At 36.7% G+C, this 26,177-nt stretch overlaps 2 protein-coding genes across 12 annotated transcripts in view; one reads left to right on the forward strand and one right to left on the reverse strand.

The window, feature by feature from the left end:
- RPE (ribulose-5-phosphate-3-epimerase) overlaps window positions 1–19,724 on the forward strand; it is a 27,655-nt gene extending 7,931 nt beyond the window's left edge. For 2 of the 4 annotated variants that reach the window (XM_036319076.1, XM_036319077.1), the window contains exons 2-6: window positions 155–234; window positions 4,823–4,962; window positions 5,354–5,488; window positions 6,276–6,362; window positions 8,755–8,877. In XM_036319076.1, the coding sequence (XP_036174969.1) occupies window positions 155–234; window positions 4,823–4,962; window positions 5,354–5,488; window positions 6,276–6,362; window positions 8,755–8,877 (565 nt within the window). Of the gene's footprint in view, window positions 1–154; window positions 235–4,822; window positions 4,963–5,353; window positions 5,489–6,275; window positions 6,363–8,754; window positions 9,024–11,467; window positions 11,512–12,021; window positions 12,096–19,420 lie in introns of those variants that run through there. The other 2 variants (XR_004969239.1, XM_036319078.1) reach the window with 2 other exon arrangements.
- Window positions 10,529–26,177, reverse strand: part of KANSL1L (KAT8 regulatory NSL complex subunit 1 like) — a 108,242-nt gene continuing 92,593 nt past the window's right edge. For 3 of the 8 annotated variants that reach the window (XM_036319070.1, XM_036319068.1, XM_036319069.1), the window contains 7 exons: window positions 20,932–21,057; window positions 18,073–18,188; window positions 16,780–16,904; window positions 15,554–15,605; window positions 14,000–14,112; window positions 13,235–13,388; window positions 10,529–12,074 (listed from right to left, as the gene is read on the reverse strand). In XM_036319070.1, coding sequence (XP_036174963.1) covers window positions 11,847–12,074; window positions 13,235–13,388; window positions 14,000–14,112; window positions 15,554–15,605; window positions 16,780–16,904; window positions 18,073–18,188; window positions 20,932–21,057 — 914 coding nt within the window. In that variant the 3' untranslated portion in view covers window positions 10,529–11,846. Of the gene's footprint in view, window positions 12,075–12,114; window positions 12,541–13,234; window positions 13,389–13,999; window positions 14,113–15,553; window positions 15,606–16,779; window positions 16,905–18,072; window positions 18,189–20,931; window positions 21,058–26,177 lie in introns of those variants that run through there. The other 5 variants (XM_036319072.1, XM_036319073.1, XM_036319071.1 and 2 more) reach the window with 5 other exon arrangements.

Here is a 26,177-nt window from a genome sequence, read left to right on the forward strand (position 1 = left end):
AAATCCAAAATTATCCAGATAATTTTAGTATTGTTTAATACTGATGACGTTAAGTATTAATTTGAAAAATAGTATAATCACAGACATTTCCCTCTACCCCCATCAGAATACATATTGAAAATATTTTCAGAGTAAGATTTTGTTTGTCTTGTAGGCATTTTGTTCCCAACATCACCTTTGGTCACCCCGTGGTAGAAAGCCTCCGAAAGCAGCTAGGCCAGGACCCTTTCTTTGGTAAGTGGGTGTTATGCCATCTGAAGCTGGATGTGTTGCTCAAGTAAAGGAAAAGGTGGTTGATTTCTCAACTTTCAATTTCATCTAGAACCCCTTTTCCCCCTATCTGTGCTGGGGCTTCATTGGCTGCCTATAATAAGCCAAACTCTTGCCTTGGGACTTTTGCTAATTTCTTGCCTGGAAAGCTATTCACTTGTCTAGGTCTGCCTCATCTTTTGGCCTTGGATCATTTCTCATTTCCTCAGAGAGGCCTTTCTAAGCACCCTATCTTAAGGTAACACTTATCCAGTTCTATCAGCTTCTGGATATTCTTCTTAGAACTTCCTTTAATCTGAGGTTATTTTTATTAGACTGTAAATTCCTTGATTGTAGCGATTTCCTAGAGCTAAGCATAGAAACAAGATTGGGGCTCAGTGTAATGTTAAGTGAATTTATGGATGGATTGATTTTTATGGTCTAGAAATGGAGCCAATTATTTCATGCAAATTGGAACTTTCTGCAAGTGAGGCTTATATATGTTCCCTCTTCAATGCTGTAGGATATTGTGAATTAAGGTTTATAAGGTCACACAGTAACCTAGAAGTTACTTCTAATGGAAAATGAATTCAGCCCATATATTGTTGCTGCTCTTTTAAACTAAGCTAGCAGTGCCTCACTTGCCAAATCTCTTGTATGTAAGTTTCTCAGTGGTATTAACCATATTGCAAGTTCTTCGGCACACGTGGCTAGTGACTACTGTATGGTATAATACCACTATGGAACATGGCCATCATTGTAGAAAGTGCTGTTGGACAGTGCCTCTCTGTAGTATCCATCCACTTTGAGTGAACCAAAGAAAATGTACATTATCACCTATTTATGTGGCAAGAGGAAAACAGTGTTCCATCAACATGTTCGCCATTTTGCAATTTCCAAATAATAGAATTTTCCAATGTAAATTTGCTCTTCTGACTATCAGAGGTGGATGAAATAAGTAGCCTTGTTTGTCCCCCTATACAGTGGCCACAGAGTCCTCTGTTTCAGCTTTGTGTATGGATTTTTAAAAATTCTTTTTTTTTTTCCCCTTTTCTTTCCCTTTTATTTGGGCTCCTAGTGTCACTTCTCACTGCTGTTTGTGTGTCCTACTGTAAGTGCTTCTCTTACCAACCCTACTGCCGCCACCACATACAATCTGCTTTTTCTTCCTGTTTTAGTTTACTTGCTGATAAAGTCACTAATTAACCTTTCTAGAATTGGGTCTAAAATAAAGAAGAATGGACTCTCTCTGCTTTAATGTTGCATTTTGTGATCTTTTCTTTTTTTAATTAAGAAGTATGTTTCGTTTAATTCTTGGATCTTGGCTATTGGATAATTGACACATGAATATATTCTAGGAACTAAACCACAAGTTGTATGTATAACTGCTAGAGTTCTTAATCGTTTCATCTTAGTACTGGGTATGAATAACCATTTAAGGAATAAAGTGGTAGGGAAAAGTCTGTTTTTTGCTATTATCCAGATCAGTGGTCTTCAAGTTTGGCCTGAGGGCCCATGGGAATCCCTTTCAGTTGTGCATGAGATCATAACTATCTTATATTATAGTATTATTGCCATATTTGTTCTGAGGATGCAGAAGCAATGGTGAGTTAGTCTGCTGCTGCCTTAGCTCGAGTCAAGGCAGTGGTATTCAACTCTACAAGTAGTCATTAACATTCTTCATCGTGATGTGTTCATAGTATCTGTAATGAGGTAGTGCAAATTATTAATTTTAGTAAATCTTGATCCTTGGATGCATGTTTTCTTAATATTTTGTGTGACAAAGTAGAATGTACATGTAAGGCGTCTCTGCTGCGTGCTGGAGTGTGATGGTTTTCTCAAGGAAAACCTCTTAGGCCATGTTTCTGTTGTGACTGAACTGTCTGCTTTTGTTATGAACACCATTTTCACGTGAAAGAACAACTGACAGATTGAACTGTGGTTATCACACTTGGTATTTTACTGACATTTTTTAAAAAAATTATCTAAGTTAGCCTATCACTTCAAGGAAAGACCGTATTAGCTTTTGTTGCTCCCTGATAAAGTTAGAGCTTTCAAGTGAAAATTAGAATTTTGATAAACATATATCTGCTGCTATGAGCTTGACTAATTCCTACTACTAAGAGTTTTTCTGTAGTGATGAGATCTGTTGTGATGTAATAAATGTGCTCTTTTTTATAGCATGTAATGAAATGTATCTTACTTAGAAGATCTGTTAATTCAGTGAACCAGTACTTAAAAGATCCACTCAAATGATTAGACCAACAGGTTTTAGTGCAACAAAGTAGAAAAGGTCACTGGTAGGGTTTACAGATTCCACATTTCAGCCAACCTTTTTAAAAGTAACCACTTGCTGAATTTTGGTGTAGAAATAGAATATCCACACTTGTCTGAAAAGGCTATTAATGTACGCCTCCCTTTTTTATGTACTTTTCTTCATATAAAACAACATATTGTAACAGAGTGAATGTAGAGCAGATGTAAGACTACAGATGTCTTCTGTTAAGCCAGGTGTTAGAGACTTGCAACAATGTAAAATAACACCACTCTTAACATCATAAATTTATTATTGCTTATTTTTAAATGAATTGATAAGTAGACATAAACATTTTGTTTCTTTTCCTTTTTGTTAAATATATTTTTTATTGATTCCAGCGAGGAAAGGAGAGGGAGAAACAGCAACATCAATGATGAGAGAGAACCACCAATCGGCTGTCTCCTGCATGAGCCTACAACCCAGGCATGTGCCCTGACTGGGAATTGAACTGTGATGTCCTGGTTTTATAGGTCAAAGCTCAACCATTGAGTCACAGTGGCTGGTCAACATTTTCTTAATTTGAATTTCTAATACATTAAATACAGGTAACATCAGCAGTGCTTTTTGGGGTCTTCAGTAATTTTAAGAGTGTAAAGGGAACCTGGTAGTAGAACATTTGGGAACTGCTCGTCTCGGTGTGTTTAACTACAGGCCGATTCACTGAACCACTGACTCCCTGAACGCTAGAGAGTCCCCAGTGAGCGCTGCTAGTGGTTACTGCATGGGAGACATGGAATGACGTAGCAGTCTGGTAACTTAAGGAATGAGTGAACCAGATATTTTAAACTAGATTGAATTTTCCTTGTTTATAATACAGAGAAATAAGAAACACCAAATAGAGTCTGTCTTTTAAAAACTGTGTGTTATCTATTAAGATGTGTTCTATTTTTTCTTCCTTTTGTTTAGAAATATAAACTTGAATCTTTGTGTCATTAGTCAAGTGGTATATCTTCCTGACAGTTTTTCAAAGCCTTAGTGCATTTCATAATCTTACTTGACTTCTGGAATACTAGGAATTTTTTCTTTAATAAGTTAAGCTATGTCAGAAATGTGCTTCCTTTAGCAAAACAAAAAACTCAAAAGTCTTCTCACTACCATCAATCCTGCACAGGGGTATGTATTTACTGTTTCCTTCTTCACAATGATTATTTCTTGATTTAGCCTCTTTTAACCTGCCTTTTTCTTATTAAATGCTATTAAGTTACAAGTCAAGATATTTAAGAAGGTCAGACCTGTTTTACCTAATATAATATTTATATGATTCAAGCTTCAGAATTAGGATGCATGTCAGACTTCTTTTATGTCCTTCTCCCCTTCCAATTCATGCTTCCTCCTGCAGTTTTGCCTCTCAGTTAATGGAGTTCTGTTCTGGTTACTCCAGCCCCAATCCTTGCACCATTCTGCCTCTCCTTTCACTGTCCAAAATGGAATCCACAGCAACTCCTGTTGGCACTATGTTCAGAACATACCCAAAATCCCACCACTTCCCAACATCCTCAATTATTACTGTCATCCTTTCTCACCTGGGTTATTGCCATGGCTTTCTAAGTCAGATTTTGTCACATCCTCACTTAAAATCCAGTGGTGTTTTTCTCATCTCATTTGGAATAAAACCTAATGGCCTGCAGAACTCAGTACTGTCTCCTCACCCCGTGCCTCTCTGACCTCATTTACTCTCCCCATTGCTCCACACCGGCTTTGTTAATTGTCATCCTAGTGCGTATTGTATTTACTTATTTTTTCTTATGGTTTGTCTCTCCTGCTAAGAATGTAATCCTCATGACAGCAGATTTTTGTTTGTCGTTTTGCTCTATCCCTAGGGCCTTAAAATAGTTAATGGTGCAGTAAGTGCTCAATAAAATATTGATGAAGAGAATCACTTAATTTAGCTTTCTTTTATAAACGAAGAAAGTTTTCACAGATAATGACTTTTTAAAAAGGGGTTTTTTTTGAGTCGTATTTACTAGACCTGGACCTAGGTTTCCTGATTTCTAGTCATTACTTTCCATATACAGCAACAGATGCTTATTGTACAAAAATGTGTGTGTTTGTGTGTGTGTGTATGAATGAGTTTAACCAAAATCTGATCTTTAGGATAAAAGGAGGCTATTTATACAGAAGTGTAATTATTTAAAACTTATTGTGATGTCAGAAGAGTATGTATACAAAATGGGGAAAACTACAGGTTGGCTTCAGTAGTATGAGCCAGGTATTTTCCTTTCAGTAATATTTAGGAGACGTGTCTTTTCTTTCTAGACATGCACATGATGGTGTCGAGGCCCGAACAGTGGGTAAAGCCAATGGCGGTAGCAGGAGCTAATCAGTATACCTTTCATCTCGAGGCTACTGAGAACCCAGGGGCTTTGATTAAAGACATTCGGGAGAATGGGATGAAGGTGAGAGGTCAGCCATGACAGTAATGTTTTATACTACTCACGCTCAGTTGGGAAGATTTGGTGGAAGGCATTTCTTACATTTCTAAGACCAGACTTAGGCAGCTATTCTTCATTGGGAAGCCAGTGTATTAAGTATAACTTGTTTTTTGTTTAAGTAAAATAATGTGTAATAATTCTTCTGATTATGACTGCTTTTTTAGAAACATTTACATTTAATAGCCTAGTTGACTTTTTAAGTAATTATAGAGTCCGAACAATTTACCCATTCCGTTTATGTATGTATTCTCCTTTTTTGAGAATAGGTATTTCTACTGGCCCTGATATGCCACAGTAATAAATGTAATGTGGAAGTGATTGTTAATGTGATTTAGCACATTTGTCTCTGTCACAGGTTGGTCTTGCCATCAAACCAGGAACTACAGTTGAGTATTTGGCACCGTGGGCTAATCAAATAGATATGGCCTTGGTTATGACAGTGGAACCTGGGTTTGGAGGGCAGAAATTCATGGAAGATATGATGCCAAAGGTAAAAGAAGGATTTGATTCTGGGGTGAAGCTCTTATGAGTGCTCATTCAATAAGTATATATTAAATCACTTGTATATGCCCTGTTCTGAAGGTGGGGACATGGAAATGCCTACAGATTACTTAATACATTATGATAAATGTTGTAAAAGATTTAGGTCTGGAAATGAGAAAAGATACTACATTTTAATCTTGAAATTTTCTTCCAAAACCATTATTTCTATAGCCTTTAGAGCAGCGGTTCTCAACCTGTGGGTCGCGACCCCTTTGGGGGTCGAATGACCCTTTCACAGGGGTCGCCTAAGACCATCGGAAAACACATATATAATTACAGATTGTTTTTGTGATTAATCACTATGCTTTAATTATGTTCAATTTGTAACAATGAAATTGGGGGTCACCACAACATGAGGAACTATATTACAGGGTCGTGGCATTAGGAATGTTGAGAACCACTGCTTTAGAGCTTTTGGGAGTTTTCATTGAATATTGAGGGTTTTGTCTTTTTACCATGAAGTATGTTCTCTGAAAAGCCATGACAAATTTAATGCCGTTTGCCAAAACGAACAAAGCTTGCTTTTGGGAAACTTAACTTGTTTCAGTATATTAAAAGGGAAGTTTTCCCCAGTCATAGTTTGTATTGTTATGAAGTTACTGTGTGAGACATTTGGAGTCCTATTTTAGTGGGTGATATTGGCTGTTTGAAGTTTTTTGTTGTTGTTTTTTGGTTGTGTCCCCATCCCCATCTTATCTACTTTAGGAGTCACTTATTTCCTTGTGTATATCCAGGTTCACTGGTTGCGGACCCAGTTCCCATCTTTGGACATAGAGGTCGATGGTGGAGTAGGTCCTGACACTATCCATAAATGTGCAGAGGTGAGACACTGCCTCAACTGTGACCTAGACCATTTTCCTGCCAGATGTTATGTCCAGGTCATTGTCTTGTGGGCCAAAGAGATTTCCTTTACATTTCCTGTTACCTTTCTATCTTGGAAATGTTTGTGTGTGGTGGTGGTGTTTTTTTGTTTTGTTTTGTTTTTTGTTAATCCTCACATGAGGATATTTTTCCATTGATTTTTAGAGATAGCGGGTGGGAGAGGGAGAGAAAGAGAGAAATATTTATGTGAGACAGACACATCGATTGGTTGCCTCCTGCTTGCACCCCAACCAGGGCTGGGGAACCTGCAACCAAGGTACATGCCCTTGATTGAAATCAAACCCAGAACCCTTCTGTCCATAGGCCAGCGCTCTATCCACTGAGCCAGCTAGGGTGGAAAAGTATTTTTGTTCAAATGTAGAACTCTCTACATATAAAAGGCTAATATGCTAAGTGTCCAATTGGTTGCTATGACACACACTGACCACCAGGGGGAAGACACTCAATGCGGGAGCTGCCAAGCTGCAGTGACTTGGCAGTGGCGGTTCTCGGGTGATGCACCCTGAAACCAGAGAGGAGGGAGCCTGATTCCTCGTGGGACTGCGTGATTCCACCTTTGGTCGTGGATTATATTGTTGCTGGGGCACTTTCGGCCTAAATCTGGTTTACTGCACACTTGCATTTGCGCTCCACACCCTGTACGCCAGCAACTTTGCAGAGTGCCCTCTCGCACGCCGGGACCTCTCGGAGGGATGTCAGAGAGCTGGTTTCGGCCTGATCCCCGCAGGCCAGGGACCCCCCTCATTCTGTAGATGCCCTTTGAGTTATATTGCACCCCAGGTATGGCCGGCCAGGGAGGGACTGCGGGAGGTTGGCTCCAGGGCATGTCCGGCCCTTCTCGCCCCGCCGGCCACCTTCTAATTAATTTCTTTTCAATGGTGCATGAATATGTACACCGGGGCACTAATAGGAAAATAAAGAGCAATAAGTGAATATTCTAAAATCACGTAATCATTAAAGATTAAGTTTGGTTATCTCAGTAATGTTGAAGAAAGTTCCCTTTTGAAAAAGAATATACTGAATGCCAGACTTTAGAAGATCATTAAGTTCCAGGGCCTTGGAATTAGTCATTTGTCCAAATAGAGAAAGAAAGCATACCTTCTTATAAAGGGAAAAAATCGTTACTCTGTAGAACTTAGGTATTTTTATTATCAGTTTGTCTCTTGTAAGAACTGACTAGGGCCATTTTTGTTGAAATTGTGGATCTATCTCTGGACACCCTTAACCCTCTGTGTTGAGCTGGGATGAGTTCTGAGTAGTTAGCTGAGTTAGGATCCTGAGCTTCATTAAGAGGATGCCAGCCCTTCCTATAGCACTGCAGGTGATTGAAGGGGCCTGTTCTTACTAAGCAACCTTGTCTAATCTGCACTTCTAGTTTTTTGTATAAATGCCACACTTTTCTGCTTAATACTTGTCAAAAGCTGGGCTGTGATAAGTATGGAAGAGGAGCTGCCCAAATGTTCAGTGAGCGTATATGCTTTGACTCCCTGTGGAATTCTTTTTGCTAAACTACTCCTTGCCATTATGCTATTCCTGTTTACATTAAAAGATGTAGCACGTGAAACTTTTTTTTTTCATTTTTATGAGGAATGTTCTTAGACCTGTAGTAAGTACACTGTATCATAGAGTGACAGCATCTCATTGGGAAAATTTTCTTCAGCTTCAGTGGTTCCCCCTTTCTTTTGGCAATGAATCACGTCATGGATTGGGTTTCCCTCCTCAAGTCAAATCCTAGGAAGCACAGAACTAAATTTTGATGGGTATTAGTTCCTTTCCTTTATTTTTATTTTTATATTTAAGAACACCTTGAGATTCTTTAAGCCACCTTAAAGCCATTCTGGCTACAGTGAAGCCTAAGTGAGACTTTCCATTCCTTCTAGCCTCAAAATGAGAAATTATTGAATGTTGCCGTATTTTATACATAGCTTCACATTTTAGCAACATTGTCCTTTCAGACTATCCACCAGTTCATCTACATAATTCAAAATTAAAAGGTAGTTTTTTTTAGTAGCTATGGAGATATTGGTATATACTGGAAAAACCTTAATAGAGTTGAGGATTAAAGATCATTATTAGCAAAGATGCAGTATAGCTTATTTAGAGTTTGTTACTTAAAAGTCAGTGATTTCTTAGACACGTTTAAAAACCATTTCACAGCCTTATTTGTTAAGCATTTTAACTTTTTTCTTCAATCTGTTCATCTCCAAGTGGCTTTTGTACAGTTTAAGTGCTGACTGAGAGATGCAAAGGTAGAAACTCGAGTCCAGGAATTCTGTTTTAGGCTTTTCTGTGTCTTTCTTAGAAGCATAACTAAGTGTTTACTTCTTCCAGGCAGGAGCTAACATGATTGTGTCTGGCAGTGCCATTATGAGGAGTGAAGACCCCAGATCTGTGATCAACCTGTTAAGAAATGTTTGCTCAGAAGCTGCTCAGAAACGTTCTCTTGACCGATGAAAGCACAAGGAGTCCAGTGTCTCTGCTCATGAAATGCTTTTACTGGAGAACAAGGATATTGACTACCAACTCATATCACAACAGTGCTGCTTTTCTGAGCAATTCATTCCAGTGACTAACATCTGTTGTGCAGAATGTCCCAAGAGGTTAGAAATTTAGTGAAGGGATTTAAAGATTAGTGGGGTGAAATGCCATTTTTACTGGGAAACTTGATTTTTATAAAGAGTAAAAATACGGTTGTATTAAGGTTATAAATAGAAATGTGTCTTAATGCCTAAGGAAGGCACATTAGCTATTATGAAAAATGTTTTTCTCCACTTCTAAAAAGAAATTTCTATTGTTTCTTGGCTGTTTTCAAAAAGCAAAGTAAGTTCTTATGTCTTTCCTGTTTCTTGTCATTTTTGGTTTATCTCTATGCATTATGAGTAGAATAGAAGTTAAGGAAAATCTATGGCTGGAATAGCATACCGTATTCTTCTTGCTTCTAAAACATCTATTTTTTCACTTTGCACCTTATATTTGATATAAGAAAACCATGTCTGAAGCCCAGGAGTTTTGGGTCTGTTGTAAAATACATAGATTTTATCAGGTGTTCTGTTAGCTTTGCTGCAAGGGCAGATGATTCATTGATTTCCCCACCATCTCCCCTTAATCACACCGACCGTTTGTAAGGATGTGAGGTAATGTGCTAGTTCTGAGCAGAAAGGAAAGAAAAGCCTCTTTTTGGAAGACTGAATTTACTCTTCCCCTTTCCAAATTTGACCTTAGCAAATCAAATCAACATCTTTGAGCTTCTATTAACTGATCTATACATTGAATTTAGTTATAATAACTGTGCAGAGTTGTGTTGAGGATGAAAAAAGATACTCTTACAGATGTAAAGCTTCCACCATTGTTCCTAGAACCGGCATAGAATTGAGGATGCTCAGTACAAAGTAGCTGTCATTATAAAGTTTATGTTTTGTAGGTAATAAAGTACTTTGCTGATCTCATTAAATCTTTGAATCACTCCTGTGAGTGGGCAGACAGGTATCTTTGTCCCCGTTTTTGAAAAATGAAGACACTGAAGCTCAGCAGTAGGCTACAAGCACAGAATGGACTCAGTAAGGCACGGGAGTTCTGGTCTGTGCTCCTTTTACAAATGGAGGCCTCGGGAGGTGGATTAGGCAAAGGAAGCTTCTTAACATTGTCTTATTTCCAGTCTAACTTGACCCTGTAGCAGAACCAGATTGCTGAGGATATCCCAGCACTATGGATTTTGACCCTAAAGGATATGTATTTTATTAATCCAAGAAAGACCAGGTAGGCTAAGAGATGGCAAGGTACAGAATCATTCCATAAACTAAATATTTATAATTGTGTCCCAAATCATATTTTGACAACAAATATGTCAGTCACCTAATACTGCAAATACTCTTGCTATGTAATACATATGGCAAGAAATAACAGGACCAGTGTCATTGAACTTCTTTAGACTACTGTGAATTTTAAGAAAAAAATAATTGAAAAATTAGAACATGTATGGAATAGAGTTTGCTTGGTTTTATTCTACATTACAAGGTAAAAATGTATTTCTTAACATGTATTTTGGCTTAGGAGGAAAGTTTTGTGCCATGTATAGGTGGCGTTTTATCAAATCAGACAACACAAGGAATATAGAAATAACTTTAATTAAAAAACTTACATAGAAGATTATAATAATGAGACATGACAGAAAGATTTGAGTTTACGTGCCTGGACAACTTGGGTTTGTCTGGCTTTTGTTTCTTAAAAAAATAATAAATGTACAGTAAAACTACAATCAAAAATTTGTCAGTATTGAATTTTTTTCTTCTTAAAGGGGCTAGCATAATTTCTAGTCCCTAACAAAACCGTGTCAAATCCCCCAAGTCTGGGCCAGGATTGTCAGTTATATGGGTACTACAACTTGAATAACCTTTTTTACATGAGAAAAAAACAATTCATATAAATTGTCCTCAACTTTTATATAGAAAAAAATGATGTAATATTTTCAAAAGGAATTTTCCTTAATGTACATACACTTCAGTATCCAGTATTGGTAATACTGAAGCATTATCCTTTGGATAGTTTTAATTCTCACTCTAGAATACAAGTAAGAATAGATGCTTATTTGAATAGAGTAATAAAGAATGACCAAATTAACTAGAAATACATTAATATTTTTATAGTGACAGAACTTTCCTATGTTGCTTATTTTGAGTTTTAAAGGAGGTAATAGTTTTAAAAACACCAATATTTAACTCTACTCTGCTTGTCCTATTCTGTTAGGGGTGCATAGAAAGTGACTTGTATTTAGTTCAACAGATATCACTGATTTCAAATAAAGTAATATTGTTTTACCTGGTATAGGAATTTCCATAAATAATTTCTATTACTTAAACATGTTTTTTAAAATCTCTCTTCGTAGCCAAGACTTTCAGGTGTTCACTATCATTGGAAACCTGTGCTGCTTTATTTATACTGCAGCTTATTTCATGGGGTAATTCATACATGTATTTTGGAGTGGTATCTGCCAGTGCATATGTGTGTGTATATATTTATATTCTGTACACACATTTATATATTCCAGTACCATGTGTATAGAAAAAAGAAGACCTGTCATTTGCTGCACAGGTATGTGTGTGTTTCTATATATGTATGTGTGGGTGTGAAATCTTTTAAAAATTCAGTAATGTGATTTGACACCAAATTGCAGCAGTTAATTTTTTGGTGCTTATGATCTGTATCATAAACACAAATGACTAGCCACTTGTCTGTAAGTGAAAAGCTAGTTAGATACTCCTGTGGTCCAAGAAGGAGAGAGAGACATACCTTGCCTGTTGCATAGAGAGCATAAAAGATTAATATATGCAGTATATGCTCTTACTCTGGAATTGTGACTGGAGGGGCTTATTTTTTCTCCTGTTTTCCATTCAGTTCCATCATTTTTTTAACCTGTACCTTGTCACCTATTTCTTTTTAACATGAGTAAGTCCTACAGCATAGGTTTTGTATTCTTCCATTCCGTCTGCCTGCCTTTTGGGATTTTGGCCGTTCTCTGGTGCGCTGGTACAGAAGACTTCACCACTGAAAGCGAGGCTTGAACTTTCAATCTGATCATTTTTTTTATCTTGGCATAATAAGGCTTCTGTGTCCTCATCCTTCAGCGGAAAAGCCCGTCGTTCCCACCACAAAGACTGAAAGAGAAAACATGCTCAGTTAAGTTTCAACTAATTTGTTTTGTTTAAATTAATGTATTAAGTGATCTGTAAATGTTAATTTCATGATAACTATTGTGGTGTTCTTTAGCACATAAATGTACAAATTTTCATTTGAATTTAAGTAACAACTCAAAATGGAACATACTGCGAATTGTTAGGGACCTTGGGGAATTGTTCCCTTTGCCTCTTCTTTGAAGAGGAAATGCTGCCTTGGGGGCACTGGTCTTCATTTTCAGCCTAGGGCGCTTTGGGAAAGCCCCTTTGATCTCCTTCTATACTTCACTATCTGCATTGGCATCCCATAATTACAGACAACTTGCCTGTTAATTTCTATAGACTCCATTCTAGATATGGTTCTTCTTTTCCAACACCTACGTATGAATAAAGGTGGGAGAACTTTATGCAGTGTTAGAAAACAGTCTCCTTGAGGTTAGACCTCGATCTGTGGGGATGGGGAGAGAAAAGAGAAATAGTGGCTAATGTTCACTCTGTGCTAGGTGCGTTCTCTTTACTCAGATTTGTTTTGTAATGAAAGTTTGATAGAATCCCTATTTCCTAACAGATTAATGAGTAGGTGGGATTAGTTATTGATATCCTATATAATAAAAGGCTAATATGCAAATCAACCGAACAGTGGAACGACTGGTCGCTATGACATACACTGACCACCAGGGGGCAGACGCTCAATGCAGGAGCTGCCCCCTGGTGGTCAGTGTGCTCCAACAGGAGAGTGCCACTCAGCCAGAAGCTAGGCTTATGGCTGGTGAGCACAGTGGCGGGAGCCTCTCCCACATCTGGGTTCCTGGAGCGGGCCTAAGCCGTCAGTCGGACATCCCCTGAGATCTGGAAGCAAGAGGGCACAGGACACACACACACACACACACACACACACACACACACACACACACACCAGTGCATGAATTTTATACACAGGGCCTCTAGTGTTCCATAAAAAAGATAAGTGTTTATAGTAACGGAACTAGATTGTTGGAGTACAGATCCTCTTATTTGTAGCCAGCATTTTATACTGGATTATCATACTGAATTTGTTATGGAATGAATGCTTAATTTGCAACCAGCAGTTTTTACAAACAGGTTTTAAAAAGGATAAAAGGCAACTGAAAGGTTCCATTTACCTTGGTTTCCTGGCTTTCATTTACTGAAGGTGAGCCATGTGCGCTCAGATCCTGACTCTGCGGACTTTCGGCAGCATCTTGCTGATCACTACTAAAGTCATTAGGGTATTCTTTCAAAAGTAAGTCCTGTCCTTCAACATTTTTACTGTAAGCTCTAGCAAGAAAATTAAGCAAATATTTAATTATTTTTTGAATAAACATGAACAACCCAAGGTGTTACTAAGTCAATTTAACTAGGTAGCTGTTCTTTTAAATATTTCTGCCCCCAAAGTGAAATAAACCCTAATATTTTTAGGACTTATTCCCCCTTCCCTCAAAGTCATGTTCAAAGTATTTTAGACTATTTACTCTTAGACTAGACAGGATTTTATTTTCTTTAGACTTTCTTTTTTTAAGAAAACATTCTTTTGAAGTGGTTATATTAAAATAGAATACCCAATTCTAATACCTAGTGTTACGTACATTAAAATAACCTCCTTTATCTGGGAAGAATTATCACATTATTTGCTCAGTTAAATCTATCCCTGAGGCTAACTGTGAGCATTAGACTGGAGTAAAATACAGAAACTCATTTTATCACTATGTATGAGCCCAAATATATTTTGAGTGTAAGCTCAGTATATGTAGTATTTCCCTTCTAGTGCACAAATAGCTAAGGGTATATGGTATCTTTTCTTTTTAGTGACCTTCCTCATTATTCATACAGAATTTTTGTGGATTCCACATGGATGCTATGGTTTTGGGTTTTAAATGTATAACATCTACCTGCTGTTTCTTCTGTGCCACTTGCTTTGTTCCCATAGTGACCATCTGGCTTGCTCTCTCGCTTCATATTTTTTGTGTCTTAGGGAGAAGACTTCATCAGAAAGATCTTCTATCTGGAATTAGAAATAAAAAGTTTGGCTTTTATCAGAAACATTTTGAAATATACGACCAGGTGTCAATTCCTCATGAGTCAGGAGAACAATAGAAAGTAAACTAAAATAAATGCAATTTAAGTCAAGAGAACAAATGTTAGGAGATGAGCTTCAAATTCCTATAAAGAGAGAGTTAAAAACATTTTTAAACTTTTTTACTATTGGGTCACATTTGAACACTTACATAGATTACAAATAGGATCATAAGGCTTTTGTTTTACATAAAATATTATCAATGCTGTATTTATTTAAAAGTTTATACTGACTGCACAATATGGAGTACACTGTTCTAGAAACATGTTACTATCACAGAAAAGTAAAACTGATTGAGATAAATGAAAATCAATTTAATGACTTACCTGGAGTTTTAAGACTTTGGTTTTAAAGAATATGAGTGTCCTGGCTAGGATCATACTGAACTAGGGAAGAGTTCATGAAAGGTGAGAAGGGCATTAAAAAGTAAATTTTGGTAGTTGAAAAACACGATCGGTGGTCATTCGAACATTGTTACAGAAACAATGTCTTTTACATAATATACTGTTTCTGTATCACTTTCTAATTTTCTTTGGTTAAATACTATGTTTTGTAATGTTTTACCCATATAGATCCATAATCCCTTTCCTGCAATTCAAAAAAATCTGAAAAGCAACAAAACATGGCCAAGTTTTCATAATTCATTTGGTGACACAGACTGATCTCATGGTGTGAAGCTATTCTACTTCCTTATAAATACTTCATTATAGGAACATTAATATTTGATTGTGAGAATTGTCCTAGACTGCTTGCATGTATTATATGATGTATGCACTATATTATTTTTCTAAAGTCCAAAATTTTCCAAATTCCAACGAATTTGTTCCAAGACTTTAAATATGGTGGGCCTGAATATTAAGATTAAATCTCCTTGTGCAGGAAAATATGACTTAATACAGGAAATGAATGTAGAGATTCACATAAATTCAATATTTTAACTCATGGAGGCAAATGGTGTATTTTCTATTTGTATATGAACATTTTATAATCAAAATATCCCTTTTTTTTTAGAATGATGACTATTTTTATTTTTAAAAATATATTTTATTGATTTTTTTACAGAGAGGAAGGGAGAGGGATAGAGTTAGAAACATCGATGAGAGAAACATCGATCAGCTGCCTCCTGCACACTCCCTACTGGGGATGTGCGCGCAACCAAAGTACATGCTCTTGACCAGAATCGAACCTGGGACTCTTGAGTCCACAGGCCGATGCTCTATCCACTCAGCCGAACCGGTTAGGGCTATAATCAAAATATCTTTAATGAAGAACTTAGTTTTCATAAATAGAAAGAAAAAAATAAGCCTCAAATTAAACAGACTTCATAATATATAAAGTGTAGTTACTCTATCAGTGAAAGGAAACTTACCTCTTCATCTACATTATATTCATCCAAAGGCTGAAGAACAACCATCCTCCAGCTGTAGAAGATACAAATCAATATCAAACAGCTCTATGTCAGTAGTTATCAATAAACTGGCTCAGCAGAAACACACACACACACAAACACCACCACCACCCTGATCTGTGCGTATTTGCCAATTCTTTGTGTGAAGACTTCCATCCTGGCCTCTTTTGAGTTTAATAACTGAATCACAAAATTCCTCAATATTAAACAACCAGCTCAACCATCAGTTCTAGCCTATAACATAAATTGAAAATTGTTGCTATAGAACAACATAACCATAAATAATAAACATCGCTTATGTAGAATATATCAAAATTCTATGTAGGAATTCTCATCATACCTCAAAATAATTAAGAGAATTACAAATGAGCTGGAATAGAGAAAAGTAGGAATTATGGGAGTTGTCACCAGCTCATGCCCCTGTTTCTATCTCCTGGTGCCAGATTCATATTCTTAAGAAACTCCTTTCATCATTGCTAAAAAAAAAAATATGGTCTCACGTGGCTGTCAGTAGGAAGCAGGTCTGTGTATTGCATTCAAGGACCTCCACAATCTGGTTCTAAGTTCTTTTCTAACATTAATTCCCTTTATGTCCTACACAAAGCCTCAGTCTTCTGGCTGAGCCTTGCACAGGTGTCCGTATGTGAATAGGTCCACCTCCTCCATGATGTCTTCCCAGCCATCTTTCTGTTTAATAGGTTTATTGCTGACTTGGCACTACATCAACATCTTAGTTTTATTGTCACAGGTGTTACTGTCTTACAGTGTGAATACCCCATGCAAAGGTACTTGCTTCTTTGAACTCATTTTGCAACCCTGTGTAAACCTCCATTTTAAAGAGCAATTATTAATTAAAGTATATTTACATCCCTAAAGTACCTTTTAGTGCCATATATATCATAGATAAATAAGTACTGAATGGGGGGAAAAAAGAGTTTCACAGTAAATAAGTCTTAGGAATTCCCAATTCTTAATAGAAACTGAGAAGTAAACTTGTGATACCACATGGCACTTTTTTTCAGCATAAGTAATGTAAAATTTTCTCCATTTTCCCTCTATGGTTATACAAGTGGGAGGAAAGGGGAAAGCAGCATCTTCCTTTTATTAAAATTTTAACTTCACTCTGAAAATTTAAGTTTATTCAAGAAAAGGAAGAAAGAAAATAAAAGGATGTAAGTATTACATACCTTGGAGTTAGTATTTCCTTATATTGGAGTTTCTCTAACTTAGCTGGGGCCACTAATGACATGGGAATCACAATATTATCTATGTCATAAGAACTCTCACTTCTCAGTCTCCGTCGTGCAGTATTCTGCAGCAAAATAGGATTACAGTAGTTTTACAGCAGTATATACCTGTATATTAAGTTTTATAAATACATCATTAAAAATCTGACTATAAAATGTTGAAAAGGCAAGAAAGTATACTTGTCTTCTATAACCCAGACAATCTTTATATTTTTTGGTGGATATGCAGTATACATTTGTGTGTGCACACATCACAAACCTATGTTTATGACCATAACAATTAGAAATGCCCTAAAATGCAGAACTCTTATCATGAAAGATTACCATGAAGCACCTTAAATTGTCAATGAAATGGTCACTTTATAAACTTTTAGAGGAAGGGAGAGGGAGGGAGAGATAGAAACATCAATAATGAGAGAGAATCATCAATTGTGATTGGCTGCTTCCTGCACTCCCTCCACTGGGGATTGTGCCCTGAAAGCCCAGCATGTGCCCTCACCAGAAATCTAACCATAATCTCCTGGTTCATAGTTCAATGCTCAACCACTGAGCGACACAGGCCAGGCAACAAACTCACTTTTTATTGTGAAAGACCGGAATATGAAATATTTCTATGAAATACTTGGTGAGTCATTTAGTAAAGGTCATTATTACAGTCTTCATTTATGTATTCCTTGTCCCCAAGTTTAGCACTCTTTTTCTAAACCCATCCCTCTTTCTGATTAAAAAAAAAGTTTTTATTGATTTTAGAGAGAAATACCCATCGGTTGCCTCCTACACACCCTTTACTGGGCATTAAGCCTGCAACCCACGCATGCGTCCTAACTGGCCACCTCTGGGTGCATGGGCTGAACCAACAGCCACACCAGCCAGCCTTTCGACTTGCACTCTCTGATCAGATAAACCCACCTTTTGACTTGCACTCTCTGATCAGATAAACAGCAAAGGAACATACTTGTTGGATTCTTACTAGTAAGATTATATTGATCTTCATGTTAAGGAGTAGAGATGCTTATGATAAAGTTTGTTTCTAACAAAAGCCATAACCAAGGATTAATGAACAATTGGTTCCCTACTAAAACAGTTTATCATATTTATTGTTTCCTGATAATATAGTTCTAAATATGCTTATATGCGCTAGTAAATAAGGCCATTAATAAATATTTTTCTTCAAATCAGCCAGTTTTAAAATTCTATAAAGCAGTTATAGAGTTCAGTGTATGAAACACCTACATGTGTTGAATTTTGGGTTCTTGATATAACGTTGACATTAGCAACAGTAGTAAAATTGCTGTGGGATCCTGGTTCTGCGCGTTGAAAAGCAAATTCTTCAAATTGAGTTCTTTCTCCTGCCGTGGGAAAAAAATCATTGAGAATGTCAAACATTAACGTGACTTATATTCCTAGTCAGGTAACATGTAATTTCTTTTCTGTTTATTGGTTTTCTTATTATTTTTTAAAATCCTACAGAAAACAAAAAAAGAATGGAAAAAATTTTACCCACAATTCTAGTATTTCCATTTTCTGCCACAGTCCTGATTATTTTCATTTGCTGGGGTAATGACAGTTTTATACATTTTTCTACTTTTTGGAAGATTTCCTTAGCTTGATCTTCTGACCATTAATTTTTGAAAAGTGTTCTATGTTCAAAGTACTAATTTGTAAAAGTTCTTTTTCTCTTTTTGTTATAGCACCCAGTTTTTATTTTATGAAATTTTTCTTAGGATAAATTTACTTCTTTTTTTTGGTATTTTCTGTGTCTCACAATCCTGTTTCCCATTTGTTTTGGTTCCCTATTTGTGAGTATATATATATATAATTTATTCACATACATACTGCCTTTGTTTTACTTTAGCATGGATCTCAAAAAATATTTTCCTATGTAATGTAAAATCTGATACCCAGTCCATATTTACATTTTCCCACTTGTTAAAAAAATGTCCTTTATGTAGTTTCTTCAAATCATCCACACTGAAATTAGTACTAAAGACTCAAGACCAGGTGTCCTGCACTTTAACAGAGTTATCTACTTCTTAGTAATATTACATTATACTTCTTCTTATATCCCCGTGTTTCCATCAATCCAAGTGAAACATTTTATATCTGGTAATTTGTATTTTATAATATATCTTATTACGAGATGCAAGTTTTCCTGTGTTTAAGTACACATGTCTGAACATTCCTCAAAGGCTAAGTTATTTGGTCATCTTAACACCTTTCGTACCGCTCACGAGCTTTCTCGTGTTTCGCGCGCCATCTGTTATGGACCTTAGATGTCAACACATTGTCTTGTCCACGTCGAATGAAGCGATCTCATTGGGGGAAACCGTGCAGGTCAATCTACGAAAAACTATATAATTGCACGAACCCATAAAGCATTGCAGTTACATTGTATTTTGGTCATTCGAATAGTCTTCGTCTTCAAGTTCCTGGCACTTTTAGAAATGCCCTCTCTCAGAAAAAGGAAACCAACAAAACTGATACACTTCCTTTCGTGTTGTTCCATTCTAAGGAAAACGATGAAATGGACAAAAAAAGTAGTGCTGTACCTTATAAACTGTGGACTTTTCAATTCATTTAGAGTGTACGTCCTCAATCCACAAGCAAAAATGAAGTATAAACAGTTTCTGCTATCGGTGGCAAGAGACTGGATAACGGATGACAATAATGAAGGCTCTCCAGAACCAGAGACGAATTCTATCCAGCCCTTCCCCTGGGGGTGCAAGGAGAGCACCTCGTAAAGATCCACCTAAAAGGCTGTCAGGTGATATGAAGCAGCATGAACCTACGTGTATTCCAGCGAGTGGAAAGAAAAAATTTCCTACGAGAGCCTGCAGAGTTTGTGCCGCCCATGGAAAAAGGAGCAAATCTAGATACTTATGTAAATTTTGTTTGGTCCCTCTTCATAGAGGAAAATGTTTTACGCAGTACCATACGTTAAAAAAGTACTAGGAACTTTAATTGTTTGTTTTTGTAAATAAAAATGTTATAATTATTGAAAAACAACACCTAAAGTGCATTATGATCTGTAGTTATGATTTAAATAACGTGCAGTTTGCCCAAAAACGTGCGGCCCTGGCGTATGTCTTAGAGATTTCTATGAGGTACGAAATGTGTTAAGATCAAGGCACTAAAAAACTTGATGAAATCTCTGGTCAAGGGTGAGTTTAATTTTGTGCTACACTAGATCAGGTAGTGATTGTCATGTAGTGACTTGGCCCATTTTGGTGGGATTTCCAGAGACAGTGAAGAATGTGCTAAATCCTTCATGTTTAATTAAAATTCTGTACATCTTGGGTATAATTTGTTTCTAATTTATTGGTCATACTGACATTATATCTGGGGAATACGAATGTATATACAGGTGAGGCAAAAGGTTTACAATTCTTCATATGGAAAATAATTCAAGGATAAACTTTCACATCAACTGTAAAACTACTTTTGCCTCACCCTGTGGTGGTATATCCACTGGAACAGTGAACAAAACCTGAAAGTATATAATTTGCTAGTATATATCTTTGCAGTTAACTTTTACTTTTTATCATTAATTTGCATTTGCTGTGAGCACTATCTTATCTAAAATCCCCAACATAAACCTCACTTTTTATTTATTAGAAGGATCCTACTTTTATGATATTCCTATGGTCATCTTGGAATTAATTTTAAGTTACTAGAGGGAATTAACCTAGGTGGTTGAGTTACCTTAAATGAATCTCATCTAATTTCTCAAAATTTTGAGGAAGCTTCAGTGAATTGACACCACAGTAGATAACAGAAATGGTGATACATTTCTATGTCAGCCTTTTACTGGCATAATTTTAATCCAGAACACAACTGAGACTGTCATGTCCAGAATGATAGTTAATAGATAGCTCTAGACAGGGAAGGAAAGAAATCCTTACTTGCTATAAAGTGGATGGATGCACAGTCCACAATTTTTAGTTGATACATCAATGTGCTGTTTAATGTTCATAGGACCATGGATGTTTTATATAATTCATGGCTACTGGATTATAAACTCCCATGAAGCAGCGGTTTTTTGGAGGTCAGAATTTATTTTCAGTTTTTAGTACTAACCTCATTTTAACCTACCTAATGCTGTTTCACTCAAGTGTCTTTTCTTTCTCCCCTGTAACAGCTGTGCAGAAGATTCTGATCTTATTTGAGGCTTGCATGTAGAATATCCATTTCTCCATTGACTCAGAGAAGAATTATATACTAAAACAAACAGAAAGAAAATGTGCAATTTTAGTTCCTTAACACAGACAATGAACATGTTAGTGTTTCTACTTATAACATTGCAGAATATTAATATACCGTTTAAATTTGCATATAATAAATACTTAGATACCAAGATATAATACTCATAAACTGAAAATACTAAATAAGATTCCTCAACAACATCTTCAGGAATTATCCAATTTCTTACAGTTGCTCCATTATTTGAAGGGGATAAAAATGAAAGTGATCTGTTAACAAGTCTTCTAAAGTGCAAAATGTTATAGAGAAGATTGGTTCAATCTAAATATTGGTTAAATATAAACTCTATTTTTAAGTTTCTGCTTACCCTTAAATCTGGAAATAATTCAGGACTAAGTAAGATTTTACAGAATCACAATAGCCTGGGACCTCTTAAGAACATGAACAGATTTCATCAACCTTACAGTGCTTACCATTATTCTTTTCATTTTTTTAAAAGTGATGGCATTTTCTAAATCTTTAAGTCAATATTCTGTGCCTCAGCTGCCTTATCTGTCAAATAGGGATACTACGCATTAGAGGAATATCTGACATGATAGGTGTTGAGTAAATGTTAATTTCTTCAAGATTATTGTCTGTCTGAACGCCATATTTTCAGTACTAGATTGATCAAATTGGTTGCTTTTCTTGAAGGATTTGGAAATGTGTAAATAAATGGAAAAAGGAGTATGTGGGCTAAAGTACCAAATTCTCATCAACATTGAAAAAAAGCATGGCCTATCAACAGTAATGGATTCTTGACTTCAAGATGGCAAAGCACTCCAAAAATGCAGTCAATCATCTCAGAGATGCAAATTGAAACAATCAACTTACACCTGTCAGAATGGCTATCAACAAATGACAAGTGCTGGCAAGGATGTGGAGAAAAGAGAACCCTAGTACATTACTGGTGGGCAAAACAGTACGGAGTTTCCTCAAAAAATTATGGAACACCAATCAGAAAGAATATATGCATCCCTATGTTCATAGCACAATTTACAATAGCTAAGATTTGGAAACAGCCCAAGTGCCCATCAGCAGGTGAGTGGATAAAGAAAAAAAGAAAAATTGGTAACGTTTATTACACAATGGAATCCTATGCAGGGGTAAAGTTACATTTAACATTTGCAACAGCATGGATGGACCTGGAGAGTATTATGCTAAGAGAAATCTCACGTGGAATCTAATGAACAAAATAAACTGATGAACAAAATAGATCCAGAGACATAGAACCATGAACAGACCAATGAATTTCATAGGAAAGATGGGGGTGAAGGAGGAGATATTAACTGGGGAACTTTTCCTATATGCATACAAAGGCTTGGGAGGAGTGGGTATGGGCGGGGGGGGGGGGGGGCAGACACCTGTAATACTCAAGAAATTTTTTAAAAATGAAAATGATAGACAAAGTTTTTATAGATATGCACATATACATACTAGTAAGCAAAAGGGAATGTGTCAGTGTGCAGAATTTGTGAGAAATCTCTGAAGGACTAATACCACATGAAATTTTACTGAAGAGCAAACTCCTTACAAAAGCGTGATCAACGGCAAAGGTGTTCTACACCTATAGGAAAGGGAAACAGCAGGACAATTATCTGGAGCAACTAATATGATCTCAACAACTCAGCAAGGCCGATGAGAGACTATCTTACTAGATAAAATCTGAGAGCCTGGAGCAGAGAAATGGATAGATAAGGCAATGTCTATGTTTCCCACTTTAAAACTGCCCATCTTTGCCTCTGAAAAATTGTATAGAGCACTAATTTCTACCCTTTCCACCAAAAGCACTGCATAAATAGGCAGAACAGTCTTAATGGTGATAGGCAATTTAAGAATGAGAACACAAGACCAACAGTCTGAATACCAACACAATACAAAGAGGCACAAACAACAAATGGAAGAACTATCTCCATTTGAATAGCTTACAGAGTGTAGATTAACAAGTCTTCAAAATTCTAACATTGCCGAAAGGAACAGGTAGAAAGCCTCTAGAGAGACCTTAGAAATGGAAAACAAAACTTTCAAATTTTAAAAAAATTACTAATTGGGCTGAAGAACAGAATGGACACAGCTGAAAATCAGTCAGTAGGTTGGAAGAGGAATTCCACAACTCAAAGGAATATGGTGATGGAAAATAAGACAAACCAAGATGGGATAACAGGACAGAAAGAATGAATGGGGAGCTATATTTGAAGACATGGTAACCAAAAAATTATCCACAATCAATTATATTAACCCTGGATTGCAAGAAATTGAGTGTCAAATCAAATGGGAAAAACACGCCCATAAATCATATAGCACATCACAGTGAAGATACCCTAAAAGTTACCAGAAAAGGAATAAGATTTCTGCAAAGAAATGAGGATCAGATGGACATAAAGCAAAACTAGATGCACAAAAACTGACTTTAAAGAGTTCAGGGAAAATGTTAAAATTCCTAGATGACCTCCAGTATCCCCCTTCTTTAAAAAATGGGGCACGATAGGTATTTATTATGGGAGAAAACAGGTACCAACAGGCAGCAGGACAGGGGGCACTGTGATACGTGTGGGAGGCAGAGCCTGGGAGTAAGGAGCCATCTTCTGGATCAGGAGATCACATGGACACTAGGCCACAGGAAACCATAGAAAACAAATATCCACCACAGGTAGAACACATTTGCTTAATAAGGAGTGAAGGGATTACAAAGTCAAAGTTAAACAACTTTGACCAGCTGGAAAGTTAAACTTCTGAATAAAAACAATGGAAACACCAGACTAGACAGTGTCTGTCCACCACCACAGGCCCAAGACCTACCACCTGTGTGTGAGCCACCAGGTATGTGGGCACACATGCACTTTCAAGGGGGATGTATGGGGGACGCCAATATACCGAGTGCTTAAGCTCACCAGGAAACATACACCAAGATGTGTGGGCATTAAAAACAGAGCCAGGATGTCATATAGGTAAGGTTGCCTCCAAGATTTCTTACCACCCAAAAAAAGAAGGCAGAGGAAGATGTTAAATCGAAAATTAAAATGTTAGGCATAATTCTCATTTCTAAAAAGGTGTAAGTACAATTGTGAAAGTTAGGTTTTAAAATGCATATGTACCTGGCATGTCTAGGAATTCCAATAGTGCCAACTCTTGTTTTTTTTTTTTTAATATATTTTATTGATTTTTTACAGAGAGGAAGGGAGAGAGATAGAGAGCTAGAAACATCGATGAGAGAGAAACATCGATCAGCTGCCTCCTGCACATCTCCTACTGGGGATGTGCCCGCAACCCAGGTACATGCCCTTGACCGGAATCGAACCTGGGACCTTTCAGTCCACAGGCTGACGCTCTATCCACTGAGCCAAACCGGTTTCGGCGCCAACTCTTGTTTTAATAACAAATATTTTTGGAGTATTTTAAAACAAATTCCAGACAATTCATCCCTTTTTTTCTAAAAGCAGTTCACCCTCGTTTTCTAAAAGCATATCAAACATTTTGAAGAAAACTTATCTTCACCAACATGATGCTTTTTATTGAATTTTACTCAAGTTTTCTTTACATTTACCATTTTAGCATCTTGTAAGGTTGCAATGAACTCTTGAAACAGTAGGCAATACATGACAATTCAGAGCCTAACTCTACATCTGTTCTATTTATAATAACCATCCCAGCCTTTGGGTTCTTGCTCTCCCAAATCCTCTCCTACTAGATTCCATCCTAAAACACAACTTGACCCAGTATCTCCTATATCCTGCCTTCCCTTTTCATTTATTCAGTCAATAATTTCATAGAGATCCAATTACATGCCAGACAGTGTGTTATGCTCTGAGAACACAATGGTGAGCAAAAACCAGCATGGTCCCTGCCCATGATGTAGTTTATAGGCATTATCCCCAAAACTGCAACTGGAAGATGGTATTATTGAGAGAAGTTAAGAGTAAAGAGAACTCTAGGAAAGGCTTCCTGAGATAAAGTGATAGATTTAAAATATGAACACAAATAGCTGATGGCAAAGGGAAGAAAGAATGGTATGTGAAGGCAAAAAGGAGTAGGACAATTTGGCAAGAATAGCAGTAGTGTAGAGTAAGGAAGCATGATGAAAATGAACTAAGAACAAGGAGCCAGTCTATGTAGGTAGGGCTTCTCTATTAAGAATATTCCATCAAATATTTGAAGGGAATGGAGTTGGAGAGAGAGCAGGTGTGACATTAGGTTTGCATTCTGAAAAGATCACAGTACAGAAATTGGAAGGAAATAAAAAATCAAATAGGCTATTTTCAGTGGTATAGACGAGTTATTAAGTTGGACTGCGAGAGGTAGAGATGAAGATAGAGTAGCAGATTTGAAACAGATCTGTAAGATTGCACTGAAAATGGGTTTAGATGTGGGAATGTGGTGGGTAGGAAGGCTGAGCCCTAGGTTTCTGGCTTGTGTGGTTGTGCCATTGTTCCTCTCATCTGTCCACTCAGAAAGTAACAGACTTTAATTTGACATAATTTCAGATTCACAGAAAACTTGGCAATAGTACAAAGAAGTCCAATATACCCTTTACTGAGATTCCCCAAAATGTTAACATTTATCACATTTGCTTTATCTTCCTGAACTCCAATGAAATTAAGTTACTGACAGAATGTCCCTATATGTCCAAATGTATTTTCCAAAAACAGGCATTCTCTTAACATATTCACACTGATCAAAATCAAGAAATTAATGTTGTTAGTTAACTATAAACCATATTCAGATTTCACCAATTATTCCTATGATATTCTTATAGAAAATTCTGATCACTCTGCATTTAGTTCAGGTCTCAAGTTCTTTTGGATCTGAAACCGTTCCATATTCTTATCTTTCATGACTGAATATTCTGATGTATACAGGCACTTAAATGGGATTTTTCTGTTATTTTCTCACAAATGGCCACTAATCTATTCACTCTTCAACCCACTACAATTTGTCTTTTCTCTACTTCCTTGTTACTTGAAGTAAGCAGTGCTGTCACAGTGGCCAACTATTGTAGACAGCCCAGGATAAATCCAAATTCTGGCAAACATAAACATCTCTCTACTTACCTTCACACAATTCACCCTACACAAATGCATGAACACATCACACTCTTACAT

Source organism: Myotis myotis, unplaced genomic scaffold, assembly GCF_014108235.1.
Source record: "Myotis myotis isolate mMyoMyo1 unplaced genomic scaffold, mMyoMyo1.p scaffold_m19_p_8, whole genome shotgun sequence".
In the NCBI taxonomy this organism is placed as follows: Eukaryota; Metazoa; Chordata; class Mammalia; order Chiroptera; family Vespertilionidae; genus Myotis; species Myotis myotis.